Source organism: Pseudophryne corroboree, chromosome 4, assembly GCF_028390025.1.
Source record: "Pseudophryne corroboree isolate aPseCor3 chromosome 4, aPseCor3.hap2, whole genome shotgun sequence".
Taxonomy (NCBI): domain Eukaryota; kingdom Metazoa; phylum Chordata; class Amphibia; order Anura; family Myobatrachidae; genus Pseudophryne; species Pseudophryne corroboree.
Window position 1 is genome coordinate 540,190,427 of NC_086447.1, and position 27,852 is coordinate 540,218,278.

A 27,852-nucleotide genomic window follows, 5' to 3' on the forward strand; every position below is an offset into this window, starting at 1 on the left:
AGAGGTGCCATGAAAAAGTTCTGATACTCCAGGGTGCTGTGATTAAAAAAATTTGAGAACCACTGCTATAATCCCTAACCCCAACCACCATAACACCCTATTCCTAAGAGTTTTGTAGTGGTTCCATATCCGAAAATAGTTATGACATGTATTAAACACTAACACTAAATAAATAATTTCGGAAAATAGATTTGGTTCTTTCTTAATATTTTATGAATCTGAAGTATATATTTACTATTAGTTTTGTTGTAGTTTTATGCCATAAACATGTTATTATCAGTCATTTATTCATTGCAATTTTCTATAGAAATGCAAGTGAAGTTAACACAAACAAATGAAAAATGCTACATAAATTCTCATATATTGCAAAATACTACTGACCTCACATGAAAGCCCAGAGTACCCAGCTGGGCATTCACATTTCTCTATCAGGTTAGCTCTGGGACTTATGCTGAAAGATGTCCCTTCTTCTGCAACTTCCAGGAATATTTCAGAAATTCTGCAAATATCAAAAACATTCTTAGTAGATGAAAATGTTATTCCTTCATATTATGTATAGAAGTCATTAATTGCACTAAATGAATGTGAAAAGAAAAACACCATAATAATACCAAAATAGCATTGAAAAATATATCACAATGGAGACATATTCAAGGATGATGGCTTATCCATGGTATATTCAAGGTTAATAATACCCAACATACAGTACAGACTGGAGATCTGGTAAGTTGTATGGGCTTTATTTAGAGTAGTACACCTGTGAATGTGCGCAGCCTCATTTTGTGTGTGACAAAGAATTTTGCGTCATGCACATGATCACAGCTAGCATAGAATTTTAAGCCTTATAGGTCTTATGGTGCCCACACATGGCGAGAATAGCATTGCGTCTAGTTCAAACCACACCATGTGTATTGACCCTTGCGATGCGATGCGCGCTCCCATCTAGTCCATATCTTAAGGCAAAATAGTATGTGCAGGAAGGTATTTTTGTATTAAATTCCATATAGTACATTGTACTGTATTCCAATTCGGATGTACAGTAGTTCAAATAGCATACCCCACTTAGTCCAAATCGCACATTGTATAAGCTCAAATCGCACCTACCACAAATAGCACTGTGTGTGGGCACCATTAAGGTTTTGACTTTGCTATTTCCCCTGAACTCCCCGGAGCCCTGAACCACTGACACTGTCTATCTTTACTTGAGATTTTGACTATGTATGATTTTGACTAAGTGCCAATTTTGACTATACTATGTACTAGATTGTACACTATATAGTCAAGATTGACTTGCCTGCACAGTCTATCTTTCTTGCGATACCAACCCCATGGGAGCGCGCATCAGTATCGCAAACTGTGTACGCACAGTGTGATTTGCACTAACATTCCTTACGATTTTGACTATATACTCGAAATCGTAAGGCTACATCGCACTGTGTGTATGCACCTAAAGACTTAAAGTCCCTTCTCACAGTGTTAAAAGACCAGTATTTATTAGCTATGGAGGTAAAGTACATTGTAATCATTTATATTAGTTCGGGTGGTTTCCATTACTTTCCAGTAGAGTACCACCAATGTTGCGGTACTGTATGATTGCTGATAAATGTTAACATAAAAAAAAATCCCCCATTTTCATTGTCATTTCAAATGATTACGTAGGCTGTCCATGCATACCCATCTTGGATGATCGAATCAAGCATATGTAAAGTAATATGTATGTTTATGACAATTGATGATCATTTCTATTTGACCAAATCATCTAAAAAAAATTCCAGTTGGTTAGGAAAGTTCCTATTTGCTGCCAAATACTTGGTGTGTTAATGCGTTTGTGTGGGATCTGAAGCATTTATTAGTGGTTGAACATTATGATTGCACTTTTAATTCTGATTTAAAGTGCAGTTGTCATGTGTGTGCTACAACTTACTCACTGATATGATTGTTTACCCGAAATAGATCTATGCATGCATCAGCTTGATAAGTGATATTTTCTGCTCAATAAGTAAACTTTATGTTAAATAAATACATATCAAAGAGAAGAATTATAAAGCAGCCTCTTATCTAGAATAGACTGATTTATAAAGATACACTGACCTCGTACAAAAATGGAAATTTATGCTAATGCACACTTGAATCATAAGAAGTATTACGGTCATTTCATAACAATTATTTCTATTTATTTAAGCTAAAGAAGAGAGCTGTGGTGTTTTAGAACAATTTAGAGTGATAAGTGACTGTGTTATGTTTTCTAAAGCAATGTGCATGTATTCTTAATGTACAGTAAGTATGGAAATTCAAGGGAATATTGTCAAGGTTTTTTAGTTTATTTACACAAAGGAGTATAAAGAGCATTATTAACGTAATACTTGTTAGCTATATCTGTGAATCATACTTTAGTGAGTAGGTCCTAAGGATGTTACCAGCTTTATACTAGAGATGAGCGGGTTCGGTTCCTCGGAAACCGAACCCGCCCGAACTTCAGTTTTTTTTACACGGGTCCGAGCGACTCAGATCTTCCCGCCTTCCTCGGTTAACCCGAGCGCGCCCGAACGTCATCATCCCGCTGTCGGATTCTCGCGAGGCTCGGATTCTATCACGAGACTCGGATTCTATATAAGGAGCCGCGCGTCGCCGCCATTTTCACACGTGCATTGAGATTGATAGGGAGAGGACGTGGCTGGCGTCCTCTCCGTTTATAGAGAGTGAGACTACTAGAGTAGAGAGAGACACAGTATTATTTACTTTAGTAATTTTGGGGAGCATTAGGAGGAGTACTACTACTTGCTGAAGTGATAGTGTGACTGTATATCTGACTTGTGGGGGAGACAGTGGGGAGCAGTTAGAGTCTGAGAGCAGGAGTACATATTTTAACGTACAGTGCACACTTTTGCTGGCACTCTGCTGCCAGAGTGCCACACTGCCATTGTGACCACACTGACCACCAGTATATATTGTGATTGTCTGCTTAGGAGTACTACTTGCAAGTTGCTGATAGTGTGACCAGTGACCTGACCACCAGTTTAATTAATCACCACCAGTTTAATATATATATATATATATATATAATTGTATATAATATATATATAATTGTATATGTATACCACCTACCCGTGTTTTTTTTTTTTCTTTCTTCTTGATACATACTACTATAGTAGCTTACTGTAGCAGTCTGTGGTGCTGCTGAGCTGACAGTGTCCAGCAGGTCCGTCATCAGTCATTACATAATAAATATATATACCTGTCCGGCTGCAGTACTAGTGATATTATATATATATATATATATATATATATATATAATTTCATCTCATTATCATCCAGTCTATATTAGCAGCAGACACAGTACGGTAGTCCACGGCTGTAGCTACCTCTGTGTCGGCAGTCGCTGGTCCATCCATAATTGTATACCACCTACCCGTGTTTTTTTTTTCTCTTTCTTCTTGATACATACTACTATAGTAGCTTACTGTAGCAGTCTGCGGTGCTGCTGAGCTGACAGTGTCCAGCAGGTCCGTCATCAGTCATTACATAATAAATATATATACCTGTCCGGCTGCAGTACTAGTGATATTATATATATATATATATATATTAATTTCATCTCATTATCATCCAGTCTATATTAGCAGCAGACACAGTACGGTAGTCCACGGCTGTAGCTACCTCTGTGTCGGCAGTCGCTGGTCCATCCATAATTGTATACCACCTACCCGTGGTTTTTTTTTTTCTCTTTCTTCTTGATACATACTACTATAGTAGCTTACTGTAGCAGTCTGCGGTGCTGCTGAGCTGACAGTGTCCAGCAGGTCCGTCATCAGTCATTACATAATAAATATATATACCTGTCCGGCTGCAGTACTAGTGATATTATATATATATATATATATATTAATTTCATCTCATTATCATCCAGTCTATATTAGCAGCAGACACAGTACGGTAGTCCACGGCTGTAGCTACCTCTGTGTCGGCAGTCGCTGGTCCATCCATAATTGTATACCACCTACCCTTGTTTTTTTTTTTTCTCTTTCTTCTTGATACATACTACTATAGTAGCTTACTGTAGCAGTCTGCGGTGCTGCTGAGCTGACAGTGTCCAGCAGGTCCATCATCAGTCATTACATAATAAATATATATACCTGTCCGGCTGCAGTACTAGTGATATTATATATATATATATATATATATATATTAATTTCATCTCATTATCATCCAGTCTATATTAGCAGCAGACACAGTACGGTAGTCCACGGCTGTAGCTACCTCTGTGTCGGCAGTCGCTGGTCCATCCATAATTGTATACCACCTACCCGTGGTTTTTTTTTTTCTCTTTCTTCTTGATACATACTACTATAGTAGCTTACTGTAGCAGTCTGCGGTGCTGCTGAGCTGACAGTGTCCAGCAGGTCCGTCATCAGTCATTACATAATAAATATATATACCTGTCCGGCTGCAGTACTAGTGATATTATATATATATATATATATATATTAATTTCATCTCATTATCATCCAGTCTATATTAGCAGCAGACACAGTACGGTAGTCCACGGCTGTAGCTACCTCTGTGTCGGCAGTCGCTGGTCCATCCATAATTGTATACCACCTACCCGTGGTTTTTTTTTTTCTCTTTCTTCTTGATACATACTACTATAGTAGCTTACTGTAGCAGTCTGCGGTGCTGCTGAGCTGACAGTGTCCAGCAGGTCCGTCATCAGTCATTACATAATAAATATATATACCTGTCAGGCTGCAGTACTAGTGATATTATATATATATATATATATATATATATATTAATTTCATCTCATTATCATCAAGTCTATATTAGCAGCAGACACAGTACGGTAGTCCACGGCTGTAGCTACCTCTGTGTCGGCAGTCGCTGGTCCATCCATAATTGTATACCACCTACCCGTGGTTTTTTTTTTCTCTTTCTTCTTGATACATACTACTATAGTAGCTTACTGTAGCAGTCTGCGGTGCTGCTGAGCTGACAGTGTCCAGCAGGTCCGTCATCAGTCATTACATAATAAATATATATACCTGTCCGGCTGCAGTACTAGTGATATTATATATATATATATATATTAATTACATCTCATTATCATCCAGTCTATATTAGCAGCAGACACAGTACGGTAGTCCACGGCTGTAGCTACCTCTGTGTCGGCAGTCGCTGGTCCATCCATAATTGTATACCACCAACCCGTGGGTTTTTTTTTTCTCTTTCTTCTTGATACATACTACTATAGTAGCTTACTGTAGCAGTCTGCGGTGCTGCTGAGCTGACAGTGTCCAGCAGGTCCGTCATCAGTCATTACATAATAAATATATATACCTGTCCGGCTGCAGTACTAGTGATATTATATATATATATATATATATATATATATATATATTAATTTCATCTCATTATCATCCAGTCTATATTAGCAGCAGACACAGTACGGTAGTCCACGGCTGTAGCTACCTCTGTGTCGGCAGTCGCTGGTCCATCCATAAGTATACTAGTATCCATCCATCTCCATTGTTTACCTGAGGTGCCTTTTAGTTGTGCCTATTAAAATATGGAGAACAAAAATGTTGAGGTTCCAAAATTAGGGAAAGATCAAGATCCACTTCCACCTCGTGCTGAAGCTGCTGCCACTAGTCATGGCCGAGTCGATGAAATGCCAGCAACGTCGTCTGCCAAGGCCGATGCCCAATGTCATAGTACAGAGCATGTAAAATCCAAAACACCAAATATCAGTAAAAAAAGGACTCCAAAATCTAAAATAAAATTGTCGGAGGAGAAGCGTAAACTTGCCAATATGCCATTTACCACACGGAGTGGCAAGGAACGGCTGAGGCCCTGGCCTATGTTCATGGCTAGTGGTTCAGCTTCACATGAGGATGGAAGCACTCAGCCTCTCGCTAGAAAAATGAAAAGACTCAAGCTGGCAAAAGCACCGCAAAGAACTGTGCGTTCTTCCAAATCCCAAATCCACAAGGAGAGTCCAATTGTGTCGGTTGCGATGCCTGACCTTCCCAACACTGGACGTGAAGAGCATGCGCCTTCCACCATTTGCACGCCCCCTGCAAGTGCTGGACGGAGCACCCGCAGTCCAGTTCCTGATAGTCAGATTGAAGATGTCAGTGTTGAAGTACACCAGGATGAGGAGGATATGGGTGTTGCTGGCGCTGGGGAGGAAATTGACAAGGAGGATTCTGATGGTGAGGTGGTTTGTTTAAGTCAGGCACCCGGGGAGACAACTGTTGTCCGTGGGAGGAATAGGGCCGTTGACATGCCTGGTGAAAATACCCAAAAAATCAGCTCTTCGGTGTGGAAGTATTTCACCAGAAATGCGGACAACATTTGTCAAGCCGTGTGTTGCCTTTGTCAAGCTGTAATAAGTAGGGGTAAGGACGTTAACCACCTCGGAACATCCTCCCTTATACGTCACCTGCAGCGCATTCATAATAAGTCAGTGACAAGTTCAAAAACTTTGGGTGACAGCGGAAGCAGTCCACTGACCAGTAAATCCCTTCCTCTTGTAACCAAGCTCACGCAAACCACCCCACCAACTCCCTCAGTGTCAATTTCCTCCTTCCCCAGGAATGCCAATAGTCCTGCAGGCCATGTCACTGGCAATTCTGACGAGTCCTCTCCTGCCTGGGATTCCTCCGATGCATCCTTGCGTGTAACGCCTACTGCTGCTGGCGCTGCTGTTGTTGCTGCTGGGAGTCGATGGTCATCCCAGAGGGGAAGTCGTAAGCCCACTTTTACTACTTCCACCAAGCAATTGACTGTCCAACAGTCCTTTGCGAGGAAGATGAAATATCACAGCAGTCATCCTGTTGCAAAGCGGATAACTGAGGCCTTGACAACTATGTTGGTGTTAGACGTGCGTCCGGTATCCGCCGTTAGTTCACAGGGAACTAGACAATTTTTTGAGGTAGTGTGCCCCCGTTACCAAATACCATCTAGGTTCCACTTCTCTAGGCAGGCGATACCGAGAATGTACTCGGACGTCAGAAAAAGACTCACCAGTGTCCTAAAAAATGCAGTTGTACCCAATGTCCACTTAACCACGGACATGTGGACAAGTGGAGCAGGGCAGGGTCAGGACTATATGACTGTGACAGCCCACTGGGTAGATGTATGGACTCCCGCCGCAAGAACAGCAGCGGCGGCACCAGTAGCAGCATCTCGCAAACGCCAGCTCTTTCCTAGGCAGGCTACGCTTTGTATCACCGCTTTCCAGAATACGCACACAGCTGAAAACCTCTTACGGCAACTGAGGAAGATCATCGCGGAATGGCTTACCCCAATTGGACTCTCCTGTGGATTTGTGGCATCGGACAACGCCAGCAATATTGTGTGTGCATTAAATATGGGCAAATTCCAGCACGTCCCATGTTTTGCACATACCTTGAATTTGGTGGTGCAGAATTTTTTAAAAAACGACAGGGGCGTGCAAGAGATGCTGTCGGTGGCCAGAAGAATTGCGGGACACTTTCGGCATACAGGCACCACGTACAGAAGACTGGAGCACCACCAAAAACGCCTGAACCTGCCCTGCCATCATCTGAAGCAAGAAGTGGTAACGAGGTGGAATTCAACCCTATATATGCTTCAGAGGTTGGAGGAGCAGCAAAAGGCCATTCAAGCCTATACAATTGAGCACGATATAGGAGGTGGAATGTACCTGTCTCAAGCGCAGTGGAGAATGATTTCAACGTTGTGCAAGGTTCTGCAACCTTTTGAACTTGCCACACGTGAAGTCAGTTCAGACACTGCCAGCCTGAGTCAGGTCATTCCCCTCATCAGGCTTTTGCAGAAGAAGCTGGAGGCATTGAAGGAGGAGCTAAAAGGGAGCGATTCCGCTAGGCATGTGGGACTTGTGGATGGAGCCCTTAATTCGCTTAACAAGGATTCACGGGTGGTCAATCTGTTGAAATCAGAGCACTACATTTTGGCCACCGTGCTCGATCCTAGATTTAAAACCTACCTTGGATCTCTCTTTCCAGCAGACACAAGTCTGCTGGGGTTCAAAGACCTGCTGGTGAGAAAATTGTCAAGTCAAGCGGAACGCGACCTGTCAACATCTCCTCCTTCACATTCTCCCGCAACTGGGGGTGCGAGGAAAAGGCTCAGAATTCCGAGCCCACCCGCTGGCGGTGATGCAGGGCAGTCTGGAGCGACTGCTGGTGCTGACATCTGGTCCAGACTGAAGGACCTGACAACGATTACGGACATGTCGTCTACTGTCACTGCATATGATTCTCTCCCCATTGAAAGAATGGTGGAGGATTATATGAGTGACCGCATCCAAGTAGGCACGTCAGACAGTCCGTACTTATACTGGCAGGAAAAAGAGGCAATTTGGAGGCCCTTGCACAAACTGGCTTTATTCTACCTAAGTAGCGCTCCCACAAGTGTGTACTCCGAAAGAGTGTTTAGTGCCGCCGCTCACCTTGTCAGCAATCGGCGTACGAGGTTACTTCCAGAAAATGTGGAGAAGATGATGTTCATTAAAATGAATTATAATCAATTCCTCCGTGGAGACATTGACCAGCAGCAATTGCCTCCACAAAATACACAGGGAGCTGAGATGGTGGATTCCAGTGGGGACGAATTGATAATCTGTGAGGAGCGGGATGTACACGGTGATATATAGGAGGATGATGATGAGGTGGACATCTTGCCTCTGTAGAGCCAGTTTGTGCAAGGAGAGATTAATTGCTTCTTTTTCGGTGGGGGTCCAAACCAACCCGTCATTTCAGTCACAGTCGTGTGGCAGACCCTGTCACTGAAATGATGGGTTGGTTAAAGTGTGCATGTCCTGTTTATACAACATAAGGGTGGGTGGGAGGGCCCAAGGACAATTCCATCTTGCACCTCTTTTTTCTTTAATTTTTATTTGCGTCATGTGCTGTTTGGGGAGTGTTTTTTGGAAGGGCCATCCTGCGTGACACTGCAGTGCCACTCCTAGATGGGCCAGGTGTTTGTGTCGGCCACTAGGGTCGCTTATCTTACTCACACAGCTACCTCATTGCGCCTCTTTTTTTCTTCTTTGCGTCATGTGCTGTTTGGGGAGTGTTTTTTGGAAGGGCCATCCTGCGTGACACTGCAGTGCCACTCCTAGATGGGCTAGATGTTTGTGTCGGCCACTAGGGTCGCTTATCTTACTCACACAGCTTCCTCATTGCGCCTCTTTTTTTCTTCTTTGCGTCATGTGCTGTTTGGGGAGTGTTTTTTGGAAGGGCCATCCTGCGTGACACTGCAGTGCCACTCCTAGATGGGCCAGGTGTTTGTGTCGGCCACTAGGGTCGCTTAGCTTACTCACACAGCTACCTCATTGCGCCTCTTTTTTTCTTCTTTGCGTCATGTGCTGTTTGGGGAGTGTTTTTTGGAAGGGCCATCCTGCGTGACACTGCAGTGCCACTCCTAGATGGGCCAGGTGTTTGTGTCGGCCACTAGGGTCGCTTATCTTACTCACACAGCTACCTCATTGCGCCTCTTTTTTTCTTCTTTGCTTCATGTGCTGTTTGGGGAGGGTTTTTTGGAAGGGCCATCCTGCGTGACACTGCAGTGCCACTCCTAGATGGGCCAGGTGTTTGTGTCGGCCACTAGGGTCGCTTAGCTTAGTCAACCAGCGACCTCGGTGCAAATTTTAGGACTAAAAATAATATTGTGAGGTGTGAGGTATTCAGAATAGACTGAAAATGAGTGGAAATTATGGTTTTTGAGGTTAATAATACTTTGGGATCAAAATGACCCCCAAATTCTATGATTTAAGCTGTTTTTTAGGGTTTTTTGAAAAAAACACCCGAATCCAAAACACACCCGAATCCGACAAAAAAAATTCGGTGAGGTTTTGCCAAAACGCGGTCGAACCCAAAACACGGCCGCGGAACCGAACCCAAAACCAAAACACAAAACCCGAAAAATTTCAAGTGCACATCTCTACTTTATACGTGATCAATACAACATGCAGCAAGTATGTAAACATGTCATGGGCAGCAGAACAATTGAGCATGTTACTAGATATGAGCTGGGAAATAGGAAAGATAATAGAATGATAATGGAGGTGTGGTTAGAGGAAATGGCATATAAACCTCTAGTTAGGGGCAGATGTGGTTAATAAAAGTATTGGTGAGTTCTTTTATTGAGTGGTAGCTAAAGTTTTTAAGAATTGATTGGGGGATTAGCTCTAAGGGACATGGTTTAGATTTTAGTTTATGGCTGAAAAGTGATCTACCTCAGCTGCTGATCTCCGAGCAGGGAAGTACTGATCACCTCAGCTCTATGCTAATTTTAGTGTTTTATTCATTATGTGGTTTTGTTTTTCTAGTTTCCTTTCTGTCATTCTACATCTATCCTTCCTCCCCACTTTATTCTTCTTTATTCTTTCATATCTTTTACTCTCTCTTTTTCTTTCTTTCCATCCTTTACTTTCTTTACCATTTAATTATTTTATTACAGAGACATGTTTCATCTCTGGTATGACTGCTTGGTTCCCATTTGTCTGAATAATGGAGTCACTGCTGCCCACAGTAGCCCCCTCCCAGTTGTAAAGCCATGGCAGGCCCCCATGGTCTCCCTGCTGGCTTCCTCAATGGCTTTCTCCCCACTAGCTACGCTTGATAAAGTATGCCATTGCTGCATCGTTCTCTCAGGCAGTCACATGATTTTCCGCCCATAACTGTGTTCTGCATCCTGCACCCACTGTTTGGCCCACTATTGCCTTTGGGCCTGCTAGCCAAAAGAGAAAGAATAAGAGTTTAGGCTGGGAGCTTGCCGTGGCACTGCCCACATGATGATGATGATGAGGGGGAGGAGGGGGGGCAGAACAGCTGTCATTTCCTGTAGTTCCTGCTTTGTGAGGCAGTATAGTTTTCATGGCTCCTCTTCAGACGCTGCTGCTTCACAGGGGCAAGGCATTATGAGGGGCAATGTGTGAGTCTTCTTTGGATATTGGGATCATTGCTGGGCTGCTAGTGTGAGTTGTGGTTGCAATAACACCATTGCTGATGCAGCAGACTGCAGCCTCCGCTGGGGCAGGGGGTTCCTCTTCTCTGTACTTTGTAAGATCCATGCAGACGCATTTGGGTCTCCTGGTCCAGCAAGTAGGTCAGGTCTGTGGTCTTTCTCTCTGTCCATTGCCCTTTGCTCTTTCTGTGTGTCCTTTTCTTCTTCTACTGAATCCACCCTGCACGCTATCTCTGATTTTGGTGCTGCAGATCTAGTTCTTTTTCAAGTAGCGGGTAATCACTGAAGGGTTGCTGTTCCAGTTGCAGTGGAGATTTCTGGCATCACCAACTTTGTCAGTCCCCTTCTGTTGAGTATCAAGTTGCTTCTGATGGAAGTAGAATACTATTTTCTTTCTCCACTGCTAGTTTCAGTGTTTAGCATGCTTGACATAAGCATGCAAGGTGAGCTAGACAGAATTCTGCTAGGCATTCTGGATGCTCTAATGACAGATACTCTAGGGTACAGTTTTTGCGTTGATGAGAGGATGTTCCATCTGATGTAGTAATCTGCACCAATACTGCAGTATTGCGGTGACTATGCACTAGAATCCATGACCGATTTCAGAAGGGTTGCTACATCAACATGTTCACCATTACTTCTAAGGCTAAAAAGGTTTTTGATGCTGCTAAGATGAAAAGGGGGGATTGGTGTGGAGTTTTTTAAATTTTATGCTGATTGGATCATGTGTTTATGTGTTTTTGTGGCCTGTTACTTCAAGACTCGTCTGGCTTAATCTATGATTCAATATCTAGATTTGGACCATGGCCTCTTTAAGTCATCCTACAGTTGTTCCTGGTGTTAGTATGATGAGTAGTTCTTTTGCAAATAGGATAGGGTGTTGCTAGTGGACCTGGGTTGCAAAGATATGGAGGTGGGATTCGAGGTAGTGCAACCTGCGTTGTTCACTTCTGACCCTGTTCTGGGCTTGCAAGTGCAACCCTCAACTCCATATCCCCCAAAGGGGGGTGGGTACACCTCCTCCTAGTGGTCACTGGTACGTGTTCAATAATGGGATGGGCTCATTGGGGGACCAGAGTTGTTTTCAATACCTTTGTCTCCACTCCAATGCAGCCCAGCCCATCAAGGATTGCCACCGAGAACCTGGTTGTATCTTGGCTACCCCCCTAGTGGGTCTGTGCTGGGGCTCCTAAGTAAAGCGGCATCTTCCGTTAAATTGGATGCCATGTCAAAATGACTGATTTGGTTTGGGGAAACTGCTGTACTTTTGCATTGTGGGTTTGCAGAAGGGTTTTGGCTCCCAGTTTTGGGTTCAGTTGGTTCAGGATTTCCTAAGAGTCTTCACTCTGTCATTGATATTCCCCATTTCTTTAAGGACAAGGTCATTAAGGAGGTTAATCTGGGGCACATGTTTGGGCCTTTTGTTAAGCCTTGCCTTCCTAGCCTTGTCCACGCTCCAGCTGATGTTGTTCCCAAGATGGCCAGTAGTAGTTACCCTTTGATGGAGCATTTATCTTGTTGCACAAGGGAATTTGTGTATAATGCCATTACTGAGGTGTTCTTTTGTGTATGCTATCAGTCATTCATCTCAGTTCCTGTAATGGTGCATGCCTTGGGAATTTATTCTCTCGTGGCTTAGGGAGATGTTGAAACCATCTTCTGTCTTTTGGCCTAGCATCCTGATTCCTACAGATTCATGCATTTTTATTTTTTCCTGGATAAATGTCTTCCTATGGATTGTTTGACTTCTTGTGTGTTTTTTATTTAAATGGTTTTGCTACTTCCTTCATTGTTGTGCATGTGTACAGGCACCAGGGAATCAGGGGTAGCTCTGTACCATGACAACCATGATAACTTCCTGTGTGTCGTTCTGGCAGGTTCTGACACATTGCGCAGCTCTTTTTGAAGGACCTCTTCTTGGAATTTGGAACCCCTATCACGCATAAGAAAACAGAAGCTCCCAGCATGCATTTGGTGTATTTGGGTATCAAGATTGATATGTCTGAGAAGTGTTCCCAGTTAATGCAAGACAAATTTCTAGGGCTGCAATTTTGATGTCTCTGTCAGCAAGCAAATTGATGTTGCATCAAATGCAATCCTTTTTGGGGCTATTTACTTTTGCATGTCTGGAAATCCCAATGGGGAGGATCTTTAGTCACTCAACGTCTTGTTGGAATTTACTTTTTTTCTTAAATTAGCTGGCTGTAAGAATGTCACTAAGGGTCAAAGAATAAGGTCAACAAGTGAGTGGATAAGCATACAGTATTTTGGAGCTGGGTTGTTGGTGGACAGGATGGATTGGCCATAGGGATTCCTGTTAGGCCGATGTGTCTGTGGGGCCTGTTTTGTTTGGTGTCAAGTGTCCCCACCCCCCACTGCTTTCAGCACACTGCATTGTCACCATTTATTCTTTATTTCCATCTCTGCAGTATAGCAATTTTGAAATCTAGTGATGCTGCCATGGCTACATGGTATGTTATACCTCTTGTGCTGCCCATGTCATGTCAGGCCATGTCTACAAACTTTTACAGGGCCACTTTTAGTGCCCAGTCCGCCCCTGCTCTCAGATACAACCGCAGCAAAAGATGCAAAGCAGGCCCTATGAGGAGGGATCCTGCCTCCCTAAACAGATCCCACACCCTCATCAGACTGCAACCCAATTAGAGCAGCTTCCATAAAATTTCCTTACCAATCCACCCTTGCTAATGTATGACTCTTTCATCTGTTTTCAGGATGCCTATATTTTTCGTAGGGATTGGGCTCACCTCAATTCACAGAGGAGGGCATATTTTTTTGTTTTTAGAGAATATTTTCTAAATTTTGGAGATTTTAGATCGTTAATGTTAGTATGGTGGTGGGCTTAAGGCTTAATTCAGACCTGATTGCTCCTCTGCGATTTATTAGAGGGCTGCGATCAGATAGCCGCAGCCCATAGAGAGTGAATATCCGCCTCATACAAGTGTGCGAATGCATGTGTATGCCTTGCAAAAACTTCACCAGACAGTGGACACCTGAAAATCCATTCGCAACTCACTCACCATCGAATGGTTTTTCCATTCTGTGCAGTCTGTTCATAGCCCAGGACTTACTCCTACAGTGCAATACAAACAGGCTGATTGGGCTGGAGCTGACGTCACACACCCGCCCTGAAAACGCTTGGGAAGGCCTGCATTTTTCCTGACACTCCCAGAAAACGTCAAGTTACCACCCTCAAATGTCCGTTTCCTGTCAATCACCTTGCGTACGCCTAGGGATTAAAAAAATAGCAAGATTCTTTCGCAGTTTGGCTTCACGCATGCGTACTATTATGCTTACGCACATACAGTCTATTGATGCAAATTCGCACAACAGCAATCAGGTCTGAATTATGCCCTTAGTTCTTTACTGAGAACCTTGCGTGGTGGGAAGCACCAGCAATATAGCATCCAATTTTCTGCAGTATATGGGTGCACTCTCCATCAATATGAAGTTCAAATCAATAATTGGTTAGGTTGATTTAAACCTACTGGGCTCAGCGGCGACCTTCAACTGAGCTGACTGGAACAATATAATGTGTATGGGTGTTGAATACCTCCCACTTGCTTAGAAAGAGATAGGTAATCCTTGCAAGCTGTTATCTCACACTTGACTTTGATATTAGTAAAGTCAATTCTTGCAAGTTGTGATGTCCTGTGCTTAAGTCAAGTGGACACTGAATGCTTGCCATCCTCTCTTTTACCAACATACTTCTGTTGTTTAAAAATACAGCTAACAATTATATTTGAACACCATATTCTATTCTGGTCTTGTGTCTTTATTTTATTTAAGTTTTAGAATGATAAGATGGTTTAATTTATTGTTTTCATCTGTCATCTGATGACAGAGAGTTTATAGCAATCATTAACTTGCATAGTTCATACAGTACAAATCAATTTTCCATGCTTTGTGAGCATCTTTGATTGGTTAGACATCATATCCAATTGAGTGTACAGTTGTTAAAATGTGTCTTTACACAGAATGGAAGCTACCAAGAGAATTAACAGCTAAGGGCACTTGAATGAAAACACAATGCGCTTATACACCTCCCATTCCATATGGGAGAAAATACTTGAAGATAAAATGGCAAATATAAATATTTATTCAGAATAGTATGCCAATTTTTCAGATACAGGAATCTGTGCATTTAATGAAAAATCTCTTTACATCATCTTTGGGACTCAGAAAATAGTTTGTGTGCTGCAGTCTATTTACAACCAGAGATGAGAATTTACATAATAATAAACTTTGGGAACACAGAGCTACTTGTTGCTTGTCTGAGAGGTTTTCTCAAAGCAAGTTACAACTTGCTGGCTGCTTGGAACGGGTCCTTGGGGATTCAACCTAACAAGTTCCCAATCACTGTTTCAGATTTTTAAATAATTTGAAGCAAAATGTAGAGCATACTTGTCATCCAAGCTGATGTAATTTATTATCGCTTTATGTATGCTTCAAAAACAAAGCGCCGTCTTGGAATTATATTGAGACACAAAAATAAGAATGATAGATTGGAAGGAAAGCACAATACCCGTATGAATATATAAATCACCAGTATGTTTATGCAGAAAAAAAGTAAATTTTTGTTAGTTTGTGATTAATATAACATTTGTGCTGATTTATTGTGTTGTGTGGTACATTTTTATTGCTTTGTGCTGGTGTTCAGTAAAGTAGTTCAAATTTATCCAAGAAGGACCACTTCCTTGGGACATGTAATATTCATCATTTCAGCAGAACCCTTTTTTGGTATGCGTTATTAGCCATACTTGACTAGTAATCAAACTTAGAGGTGGGTACAGTGATACTGCAGAGAGGTTAAACATGTGCCTTGCATCAATCATGACATATTTGTGAACCTCGGTGCTGAAGCATAGGAAACACTAATCACTGTGTGAAATATATTTATAACATACTATTTTTCATTCATCAGACCATGAGAAGACCATGTGTGGTTTCATAAAGTTAATCAAGAGATTTATGCAAGCAAGTTTCAAGCATCTCACTCATTATAAAACAGACTTTTTTGTAGAAATAAAATGAAAACCCCTTGGTAAATGGCATATTTATTCATTATTTTGTATTACACACAATTATTCTAAATTTGTATGCCGCTTATAGCAGCAATAATAAATTAAAGTTCGCTGGTATGTAACAAAAAACACATTTAGGGACAGGGGCTCCGATAAGAGGCCTTACCTGTAATGTGTTAATAAAGTAACCCTCTTGCGATCACTTTACTTCCTGGTTCAAGGGTCAGCTGTACTACGGCACATAGGTGGTAATTCCAAGTTGATCGCAGCAGGATTTTTTTTTAGCTGTTGGGCAAAACCATGTGCACTGCAGGGGAGGCAGATATAACATGTGCAGAGAGAGTTAGATTTGGGTGGGTTATTTTATTTCTGTGCAGGGTAAATACTGGCTGCTTTATTTTTACACTGCAAATTAGATTGCAGATTGAACACACAACACCCAAATCTAACTCTCTCTGCACATGTTATATCTGCCTCCCCTGCAGTGCACATGGTTTTGCCCAACTGCTAAAAAAAATCCTGCTGCGATCAACTTGGAATTACCCCCATACTCGGTAATCAGACCATGCATTTGCAAGCACACATTGCCAGGTAAGGAACCTATGGATCACTCTCACATTTTGCAATCTGTAGCCCATAGGTTACAATCGCTAATGACTTGGCTGTCCTAATATATTTAGATTGGCCAAGGTGGGGGTGACACCAAAATGCCTGCTCCTCTGCAGTGACAGGGGGCCGAGTGCTGCACTGTGACATTAACGTGAGGCACCCAGCTCCTTTCACTGAGGATGAGCCATCAGAGTCTCTGGGAGCAGCCTAGCATCTCCAGAAATGCTGGGCACACCCTGGAGTGATATAATCGTGGTCTTCCTGCGAGGCCACTCTTCTGGATTGAGGTAATTTGGTGGTTCAAGAGAAGCCATACCATTTTATGTTAGGCCATGCCCCTTTTTGGGAATATATTATGCACATCGGGTGTCACCAGACCCAGTGATGCCTCTGGGTGGGTGGAATGGGGCAGACAATGTGAGTGGGTGGTGGCCAATTATGTTGTGCCTAGGGGCAGTCTGGCCCCTAAATCTGGCTGCCCTGATGTGGAAATCTATGGCTTCCACACATAGCTGTGACTCATAAAATTATCCAAATAACATTCCAGTATTGTCAGCGTCATGGATATAAATACAGGTTGAGTATCCCATATTCAAATATTCCAAAATACGGAATATTCTGAAAAATTGAATTTTTTAAGTGAGAGTGAGATAATGAAACCTTTGTTTTCTGTACACAAACTTTGTTTAATACACAAAGTTATTAAAAATATTGTAGAAAATTACCTTCAGGCTGTGTGTATAAGGTGTATATGAAACATAAATTAATTGTGTGAATGTACACACACTTTGTTTAATTCACAAAGTTATAAAAAATATTGCCTAAAGTTACCTTCAGGCTGTGTGTATAAGGTGTATATGAAACATAAATGCATTCTGTGCTTAGATTTAGGTCCCATCGCCATAATATCTCATTATGGTATGCAATTATTCAAAAACATATAGAAAAATAGGATATCCAAAATATTTCTGGTCCCAAGCATTTTGGATAAAGGAGACTCAACCTGTATACTGGTTAGCTCTGGATACTTCAATGACTTTAGGGGTGATTGTTGTAATGCATTTGTCAGGGGCTTAAGTGATCAAAAAATTCAACTTGCTATAAAGATTCATGGGAAATTGTTTTAAAAATTATGTCAATATTGAACTCACTGGGAAAAGTATCATCAGTAAAGAGCAGTAGTGAGCAAAAACACATTCTGCAGGATTGTGATATCCATACTTTAATCTGAAGTTCTAAACAGAGGCAGATTGACCATACGACAGGCAGCCTTCTACTTGTTATTGTTTCGTGTCATAGCATGTCTTGCTGAGTGTGTTTCACACATATGCATTCTTTGTGATGTTCCTAAGTTAGACACTTTAGGATTAGTGTTCACATCCACTGCCACACAAAGAATTCTTAGACAATACAGTACGTATGTAAAATAGGATTTTAATTACCTATGGGTAAGTCCTTTTCTCGTAGTCCGTAGAGGATGCTGGGGTCCATATTAGTACCATGGGGTATAGACGGGTCCACTAGGAGCCACTGACACTTTAAGGGTTTGAGAGTGTGGACTGGCTCCTCCCTCTATGCTCCTCCTACCATACTCAGTCTAGAAACTGTGCCCGAGGAGACGGACATCTTCGAGAGAAGGATTTTACACAGATAGTGGTGAGATTCACGCCAGCTCACACAACAAGGCAAACCAAGCTAACTAGCTTGAAACTCAGCAACAGCTGAAACATTACTAAACCAAGTAACAAGGCAGTACTTAACTAAGAACAAAGTCGTACTGAACCATATAATCACTGCAGGATAACGAAGCGCTCAGCAGGCGCCCAGCATCCTCTACGGACTATGAGAAAAGGATTTACCGGTAGGTGATTAAAATCCTATTTTCTCTTACGTCCTAGAGGATGCTGGGGTCTATATTAGTACCATGGGGATGTACCAAAGCTCCCAGAACGGGATGGAGAGCGTGGAGGCTCCTGCAGAACTGACTGACCAAACTTTAGGTCCTCAGCGGCCAAAGTATCGAACTTGTAGAACTTAGCAAATGTGTTCGACCCAGACCAAGAAGCCGCTCGGCAAAGTTGTACAGCTGAGACACCCCAGGCAGCTGCCCAGGAAGAACCCACCTTATGAGTAGAGTGGGCCTTAACAGATGTAGGATACGGCAAGCCTGCTGTAGAATATGCATGCTGGATAGTGAACCTGATCCAGCGGGAGATAGTCTGCTTAGAAGCAGGACACCCAATTTTCTTGGGATCATACAGGACAAACAGAGTCCGATTTTCTGTGGCAAGCAGTCCTCTTCACATAGATCTTCAAAGCCCTTACGACATCCAAGGACTTTGAAGAAATTGAGGAGTCAGTAGCAACTGGCACCACAATAGGTTGATTGATATGAAAAGCCAACACAACCTTAGGAAGAAACTGTTGATGGGTCCGGAGCTCAGCTCTATCTTTGTGGAAGATCAAGTAGGGGCTTTTACAAGACAAAGCCCACAACTCCAACACACATCTAGCAGAAGCTAAGGCCAACAAAGTGACTGCCTTCCATGTGAGAAACTTGACCTCAACCTCCTGTAGAGGCTCGAACCAATCTGATTGGAGGAACTGTAACACCACATTAAGATCCTAGGGTGCCGTAGGTGGCACAAAGAGAGGCTGGATGTGCAGAACCCCTTTCAAGAAAGTCTGAACCTTAGAGATGGAAGCTAGTTGTTTCTGGAAGAAAATGGATAGGGCCGAAATCTGGACCTTGACGGATCCCAACCTCAGGCTCATATCCACATCTGCTTGCAGGAAGAGGAGAAACCGTCCTAGTTGAAACTCCACCATAGGAAACTTCTTGGACTCACACCAAGAGACATACTTTTTCCAAATGCGATGGTAATGTTTAGACATTACTCCTTTCCTAGCCTGTATCATGGTAGGAATAACCTTGCTTGGAATGCCTTTCCAAGCTAATACCTGGCATTCAACTTCCATGCCGTCAAACGTAGCCACGGTAAGTCTTGATAAGCGAACGGCCCCTGTTACAGTAGGTCCTCCCGTAGAGGAAGAGGCCTTGGATCTTCAAGCAGAAGACCCAGAAGATCCGTGTACTAAGCCCTTCTTGGCCAATCCAGAGCAATGATTGCCTGAACTCTTGTTCTTCTTATGAGTTTTAGAACTCTTGGAATAAGTGGAAGTGGAGGAAACACGTACACCAACTGGAACACCCACGGAGACACCAAGGCGTCCACTGCCACGGCTTGCAGGTCCCATGACCTGGAGCAATACCTCTGAAGTGTCTTGTTAAGACGGAGGCAATCATGTCTATTTGAGGTACTCCCCAAAGATCTGTCACCTGCTTGAACACCTCCGGATGGAGGCCACACTCTCCCGGATGAAGATCGTGTCTGCTGAGGAAGTCCGCTTCCCAGTTGTCTATTCCCGGAATGAAGATTGCTGACAGCGCCAATGCATGTTTATCTGCCCAGAGGATGATTCTTGTTACCTCTGACTTCGCATCTCTGCTCTTCATTCCTCCCTGTCCTTTTATGTAAGACACCGTCCTTACATTGTCCGACTGCACTTGAATGGCTCGATCTCGCAGAAGATGAGCCGCTTGGAGAAAACTGATGTAGATGGCTCTTATTTCCAGAATGTTTATTGGAAGACTGGATTCCAGGCTTGACCACCTTCCTTGGAAGGTTTCCCCCTGAGTGACTGAGCCCCAGCCCCGGAGACTTCCATCCATGGTTATAATGGTCCAGTCCTGAATCCCAAACCTGCGGCCCTACAGAAGGTGAGGTATTTGCAGCCACCAGAGGAGTGAGATCCTGGCTTTCGGCGACAGACGTATTCTCTGGTGCATGTGTAGATGAGATCCCGACCACTTGTCCAGGAGATCCAGTTGGAAGGACAGAGCATGAAACCTTCCGTACTGTAGAGCCTCGTAAGAATCAAGTATCTTCCCCAGAAGGCGAATGCACTGATGAATTGATACTCGGGCTGGCTTCAGGACGTCCCAGACCATTGTTTGAATCACCAACATTTTCTCCTCTGGCAGAAACACCTTCTGCACTTCTGTGTCGAGGATCATTCCCAGAAAAGACAATCTCTTTGTCGGCTCCAAATGTGATTTTGGAAGGTTCAGGATCCAACAATGTTCCCTGAGCAGATGAGTCATGAGAACAATGGACTGCAACAACGTCTCCCTGAACGATGGATTTATCAGCAGATCGTCCAGATATGGATCTATGTTTACCCCCTCTCTGCGGAGGAGAACCATCATCTCTGCCATCACCTTGGTGAACACCCTCGGTGCTGTGGAGAGGCTGAAATGCAGCGCCTGAAATTGATAGTGACTGTCTAACAGTGAAAATCTGAGATAAGCCTGGTGCGGCAGCCAAATCGGGATGTGGAGGTATGCATCTTGATATCCAGGGATACCAAAAACTCTCCCTCCTCCAGACCTGAGATCACTGCACAGAGAGACTCCATTTTGAATTTGTAGACCTTCAGATAAGGGTTCAGCGATTTCAAGTTCAAAATCGGTCTGACCGAACCATCTGGTTTCAGTACCATAAAAAAGGTTTTAATAATAACCCTTGTTTTGCATATGAGGTGGAACTGGAATAATGACCTGTGACTTTTACAATTTTAGGATGGCTTCCTGTAGCATAGCCCTATCTGTCAGCAAGGCTGGCAAGCCTGATTTGAAGAATCGGTGAGGCGGAAGTTCTTGAAACTCCAGTCTGTACCCCTGGGACACAATATCCTGTACCCAGGGATCCAGGCCAGACGACACCCAGATGTGTCTGAAACATCTGAGTCTCGCACCTACCAAACCGTCCGCCAGGCTTTGAGGTCCACCGTCATGCTGAGGATTTTGAGAAACCAGAAGCAGGTTTCTGGTCCTGGGAGCCTGCAGGAGCAGGCTTTTTGGATTTTGCACGACCCCCTCTAAAGAAGGTGGTAGGAGGCTTGGACTAGCGGTCCGAAAGGACTGCGATGCAGCTGAAGATAAAGGTTTCTGCGTAGGAGGCATAGCAGAAAGAAGGAAAGGTGACTTACCCACGATTGCCGTGGAAATTCACGCATCCAATGCTTCCCCAAATAGAGCCTGACCTGTGTAGGGTAGGAACTCCACACTTTTCCTGGATTCCGCATCTGCAGACCATTCTCATAGCCAGAGTCCCCTACAAGCTGATACAGACATGGAAGATATCCGCGCAGTCAGCATACCCAGGTCCTTCATGGATTCCACCAAGAACCCAGCAGAATCCTGTATGTTACGTAGAAGCAATTCAATGTTACTTCTATCCATTGTATCCAAATCCTTTAGTAATGTGCCTGACAACTTTACTATGGCTTTAGAAATCCATGCACACGCAATAGTGGGCCTTAACGCAACTCCTGAAGCAGTGTAAATGGATTTGAGCGTAGTGTCATCCTTATGATCAGCGGTTTCTTTTAACGCGGTAGATCCAGGGACAGGTAAAACCAGGTAAAACCACTTTCTTTGGCAGTTTGGAGACAGATGCATCAACAATTGGTGGGTTTTCCCATTTTTCCTATCCTCTTCAGGGAAGGGAAAAGCAACCAAAACCCTTTTTGGGATCTGGAATTTTTTCTCCGGGTTTTTCTCAGGATTTTTCAAATATAGCGTTTAATTCTTTCTTATTGTCAGTGAAGTAAGCCTCCTCAACCTGCTCAGGTGGCGTTTCAGTAATGTTTAACACATCTCTAATGGCCTCAATCATGAGCTGCACCCCCTTTGCAAGGGATGCTGCCCCCCTCAGCACATCCCCATCACCGTCTGCAATATCAGAATCGGTATCCGTGTCATCTTGCATAATTTGGGCAAGAGCACGTTCCTGTGGGAACATGCTAGGGGATTTTGCAGAAATAGGAACAGAACCTGACCAAACTGCCATAGATTTCTTTACCACATGAGTTTTAGTCTCAGTATTTGCTACCCTAGTAGAGATCTGAGAGATCATCCCTTTAATAGAGGTTAACCACTCAGGCTCAATAACAGGGATCTGAGATAAGGCATTACATTCCTGGGTACATGGAGTGGAATCCTCATGAGAGGAAACGTCCTCTGCAGCATATGACACAGAGTTCCTAGACATGACTATGGAAGATAACAAACACCCCCACACACACACAGGGAAATGTCAGACACAGTTTCCCCCCAAGTATGCCACAGAGAAACACAGAGATTGGAGCCAACCCACACACAGCACTGTTTGAGGTAGAAATTACACAACTACCAGCACTATCTGTGTACCTTAATAGACTACACAGACTTTACACAGCCTCCCCCTTCCTTCTACAACACCCTGATACTGCACAGGATAGCTGGAGTTGCTTGGAGGGCCAGCTCTCCCTGTCAGCGTCTCTGTATCAAAATCTGCAGGCAGGAAAATGGCGCTGAACGCTGCTGGGTCCGCTCTGAGGAGAAGCTCTGTCCCCTGAACATGGCGCTGCTTCCCGCTCTTCAATTGTTTTATACTGGTCTGAGGTTAGTGCTGGCAGTGTTACCGAGGTCCCTGACAGACTTGTAGACCAGTGTAGGGTATTGGTGCTGGCTCAGGGCGCCCCTCATAGCGCCGCACTATGTACCGCTGAGCCTCTGGAGTGCAGTTAATACTGTGCTCCCACCCTGTTTCCCGCCATATTCACACCGGCTCCCCGCTTGTAAGGGGGGCCGGTGACTCACTAGCCACCGGAATCTTCAGGCTCTGTAAGGGGGTGGCGGCATTCTGCGGGAGTGAGCGGTTGCCTGGGGCAGCTAGCAATCATCACCCTCAGGAGCTAATGTCCTGTCAGCGGAGACAGTGCCTCAGACCCCTCAGGGCGGACACTACTCCCCCACTTAGTTCCTCGAAGCAGGGAGGCTGTTGCCAGCAGCCTCCCTGTGCCTAAACTAACTCTTAGAAAATAATAAAACTAAAAAAGCTCTAGCTGTGACCGGCTTCTCTGGGCACATTTTCTAAACTGAGTCTGGTAGAAGGGGCATAGAGGGAGGAGCCAGCCAACACTCTCAAACTCTTCAAGTGTCAGTGGCTCCTAGTGGACCCCTCTATACCCCATGTTACTAATAAGGACTCCAGCATCCTCTAGGACGTAAGAGAAATATACAATAGTGTTAAGCGAATCACACATCAGAGCTAATATTCCCTGACACTGACCAAGCCCGCAAATCAGTGGACATCAATGATCAACTATCCTTCAGGGAATCGATAAAGGCCTGCATGATAAAAATCTCTGACTTGCTGATCCTGATCATTTTTTGGTTGGAATCGGTGAATTGAGGATTTCCAATGTGTTATATATAGCAATGCCAGTAATAGAGAACAAGTAAAATGGACGTACAGGATGACGACAATACAGTGAGCGCTAGGCTGAGTCCCACAGAATTTGTTGGCCCAGATTTGCTACTGATGGTGGGGTGCTCACAAGTGACTTACTGTATATGGACAGAAAGTGCCTTTTTTCTCTTTCTTGAAAAAATTTAAAATTCTTTATCTATTACTGGTTTCTCTACTTTGCACTGAGCTTTACTGTACTTTATTTATTTAATAATGTATATTTCATATATCTTTATTTTACAAATAACTATAGATTTGAAAAAAACTGTATCAGTGTTTTAATTCAATACTATACAATGATGACGTGGACTAGAATAAGATTAATTTTTCTCCAGTATAGATAGCTCAGGTTTATAAGCACTTGAGATTAAAAACTAATGTCCAGTAATTTTTTTTATTCATCTCCCCCCACACACATGATATGAAAGATGAATGATAAATGGCTGCTTGAGGCTAGACTATTAGTGAATATTTTGAACTTGAAAATTAAAGTTATATAAAAATAATATTACTTGTGCACTCCTGTGCAACCTCTTATGTCACATTCAAAGACATAGCAATGGTCAATGATGAACACTATTTAAAAAAACAAACAAATGCAGTTAGCTATGTGTATAAGACTAGATATTAATAAGTATAAAGTTTATGGTAATTTATGCCTTGGGATGCTTGGTAAAAACTATTTGTTCAAAATATATGTAGGCAAGAAAAAATCAAATTACCTGCTTTGTCTCAAAACTCTACCATATGATGCCTTAATTAGAATGTATTGTATGTCATATAGAACATCCATGAAGTCTTCACGACTAACAGGTCCTCCATCCATATGTTTCCAATCAAACTAGAACACAAAAAAGAATAAAATCCAATCAACATCATTGATGCTTGCTAATAACCCACTCCCTTAGACTGTAAGCTCTCATGGGCAGGGCCTCCCACTCTCTTGTTCTCTCCCGACACTTTCCATGTCACCAGTGCATTCCCAATCAGTCAACAGCTCTGATACTGCCTAACTGCTCTCTGAGGGCACTGGATCCCTGATTGCTATTACTGCCTGTCAATCAGTTGTATAGAGAACGGTTTGTTCCCTTGTACTGTCTGGTGAATATATTATATTCTTGCTTTGTTCTATTATAATATGACTGTACTTTGCCATGGACAATTTGTCATACAATGTTAAATACAGATAATAATAATAATAATAATAATAATAATAATTAATAATAATACAGAAAATATAATAACCTCTGTCAGTTCAACATCATGTCTTGTCAGCTGTCCATTTTGAGGATCAGGCATGTGTCTCACAATTATTCTGTGGTTTGTGGCAGGACCACCTCTAATAATAACTTGAGGTTCATAAGCTGAAGGTCCAGTTTCTTCTCGGGCTTCAAAGTAAATAGTATATTTCAGTTTTCCTCCATAAGCTGTAAGCTTTAAAAATAAAAGATACAAGATTATCAACTTAATGGAAAATATATTGGAAATTGTTAAATTTGTTTTTCTTTAATTTGTATGCTTGTATGCCATTATGATCCAATTTGCAATTACATTCTATAATCTTAATTGGATCACAAGAACAACAGAAATCATAAAAAGTTCACTTAAACTTATGATAAATAAAAAGGTGAAGGTGTAGCGCAAAGTCAGTATTTTCATTATGTTGACATCCTCCACCAATTTTTACCCTGAATTATAGTTTTTGTGGCAGGTGAGGTGGCATTGGGGCTTAGCGATGAAGTGGCTTGGTGGTGAAGTGGGCGAGGTGATTTCTGTCAATATGCAGGTACCCATGTATGCTCAGAAGTTCATAGTGGGGTTCTGTGGATGAGATAGATATGTATCATTGGGCCCCTCAACTATTTGCTTAGGGGACCGATAATTAAATTTGTGCTTCCTCTAATTTGCCCCTGTTTCAAGAGATATGCACAACTATTCATGAACAAAATTTTTCCAAATGCTGCAAAAAGTTTTTATGTCCAGTTGTTTGGTGGACCTGACAAAACATAGGCACATTGGCGCTGTGCAATTAAGATACAGACTCGGTCCTTGCTTATTGTGTGGTTAGAGAAAGAGATGATTATGATAAAATGCCAGGGTCTCAGACTTGACATTTCAGTAGACCCAGTACATTTTGATAGATAATGGTAATAGGTATTCAAACCATAGTTTCTGAGCCTCTGTGGTTCTATTTAAGAACATTCTGAGGAAGAGAATTAGAGTATCTTTAAAGTCTGCAAATGTGTAACGCAAAAATCAAGTTACATAGGCAATTTTGTAGACAATACATTTCAAATGAATAAAGAGTGTTCTACAAATGGACACACTGAGGTCATATTTTTATATATGGGCACATGAGTATTTCAGTCTTAAATAAATGATTTGCAAAACATATTCCCCGATAAACCATAAAAAAAGCAGAATTACCTAATGCTCTTATAAATATACTGGGAGAAGTATAGTACACTATTATTCCATGTTGTGTATCTTAAGGTGTAACAGATTTAGAGCCTAATTCAAGGTTGATTGCAAAACATTTTCCTCTAATGGGAAAAACCATGTGCACAGCAGGTGGGGCAGATATAACATGTGCAGAGAGAGTTAGATTTGGGTGGGTTATATATTGTTTCTGTGCAGGGTAAATACTGGCTGCTATTTTTACACTGCAATTTAGATTTGTTTGAATACACCCCAACCAAATCTAACTCTCTCTGCACATGTTATATCTGCCCCACCTGCACTGCACGTGGTTTTGCCCACTAGAGGAAAATGTTGTGTTGCATTCAACCTTGAATTAGTCCATTAATACAATCTGTAATTTATTTATTATATGATGGCGAATTACTGCATGTCCAATATATTTGTTTGTTTCTGTTACCTTATACATTTTTGCAAAGTTAGACAAGCATGCAAAATGTTATAAATGCTGTATAATGTCTTATTGATAATAAAAAAGTATTACTTTGACAAGTAAACAATTAACTCATTTTGGTTTAAAATGCAATTAGAATAATGGATTAGTTCTCATGCAGGCACAAGGCGAAAAAGTATACTGTATGTATGGATATATCTTGAATTAACTCTTAAAATAATATAAATAAACAAAAGTGTCAGTCCCTGTCACTGAAGTACTTGGTTAGTTAAACTGTGCATATCCATTTTAATATCCAACATATGAGTGGGTGAAAAAGCCCAAGAACAATTCCATCTTGCACCACTTTTATTTGATGTCACTGCAGTGTGGCAAGGTTTCATAGATGTGCTATAAACTGTTTGTGCCACTGCTCTGTCACTTTTGCCTAAACAGGGTGAAAACAATATTGTTGGCTGTGAGGTGGTAAAAATTGATTGGAGGTGATTGGAAATTAATATTACTGAGATAATAATATTGGAGAAACAAATATTATTTAATTTTTTTAATTTAAGCTTTTTTGTCAATTTTGAAAAAAAAAATTACAAACAAAATAAAAAAATCAGTCACAGCATTAACCACCAGCAATAACCTAGGTTATTGCATATGAGTGCTCAGCAACTCGGGTTGAAAGGAGCCAGTTGAAATATACACTGCTCAAAAAAATAAAGGGAACACTTAAACAACACAATGTAACTCCAAGTCAATCACACTTCTGTGAAATCAAACTGTCCACTTAGGAAGCAACACTGATTGACAATCAAGTTCACATGCTGTTGTGCAAATGGAATAGACAACAGGTGGAAATTATAGGCAACTAGCAAGACACCCCCAATAAAGAAGTTGTTCTGCAGGTGGTGACCACAGACCACTTCTCAGCTCCTATGCTTCCTGGCTGATGTTTTGGTCACTTTTGAAAGCTGGCAGTGCTTTCACTCTAGTGGTAGCATGAGACGGAGTC

At 42.3% G+C, this 27,852-nt stretch overlaps 1 protein-coding gene across 8 annotated transcripts in view; it reads right to left on the reverse strand.

Annotated features, from left to right (window-relative positions):
* Positions 1–27,852, reverse strand: part of LAMA2 (laminin subunit alpha 2) — a 1,276,598-nt gene that overhangs the window by 408,128 nt on the left and 840,618 nt on the right. For all 8 annotated transcript variants that reach the window (XM_063917336.1, XM_063917337.1, XM_063917331.1 and 5 more), the window contains 3 exons: positions 25,226–25,414; positions 24,703–24,821; positions 382–499 (listed from right to left, as the gene is read on the reverse strand). In XM_063917336.1, coding sequence (XP_063773406.1) covers positions 382–499; positions 24,703–24,821; positions 25,226–25,414 — 426 coding nt within the window. The remainder of the gene's footprint in view (positions 1–381; positions 500–24,702; positions 24,822–25,225; positions 25,415–27,852) is intronic.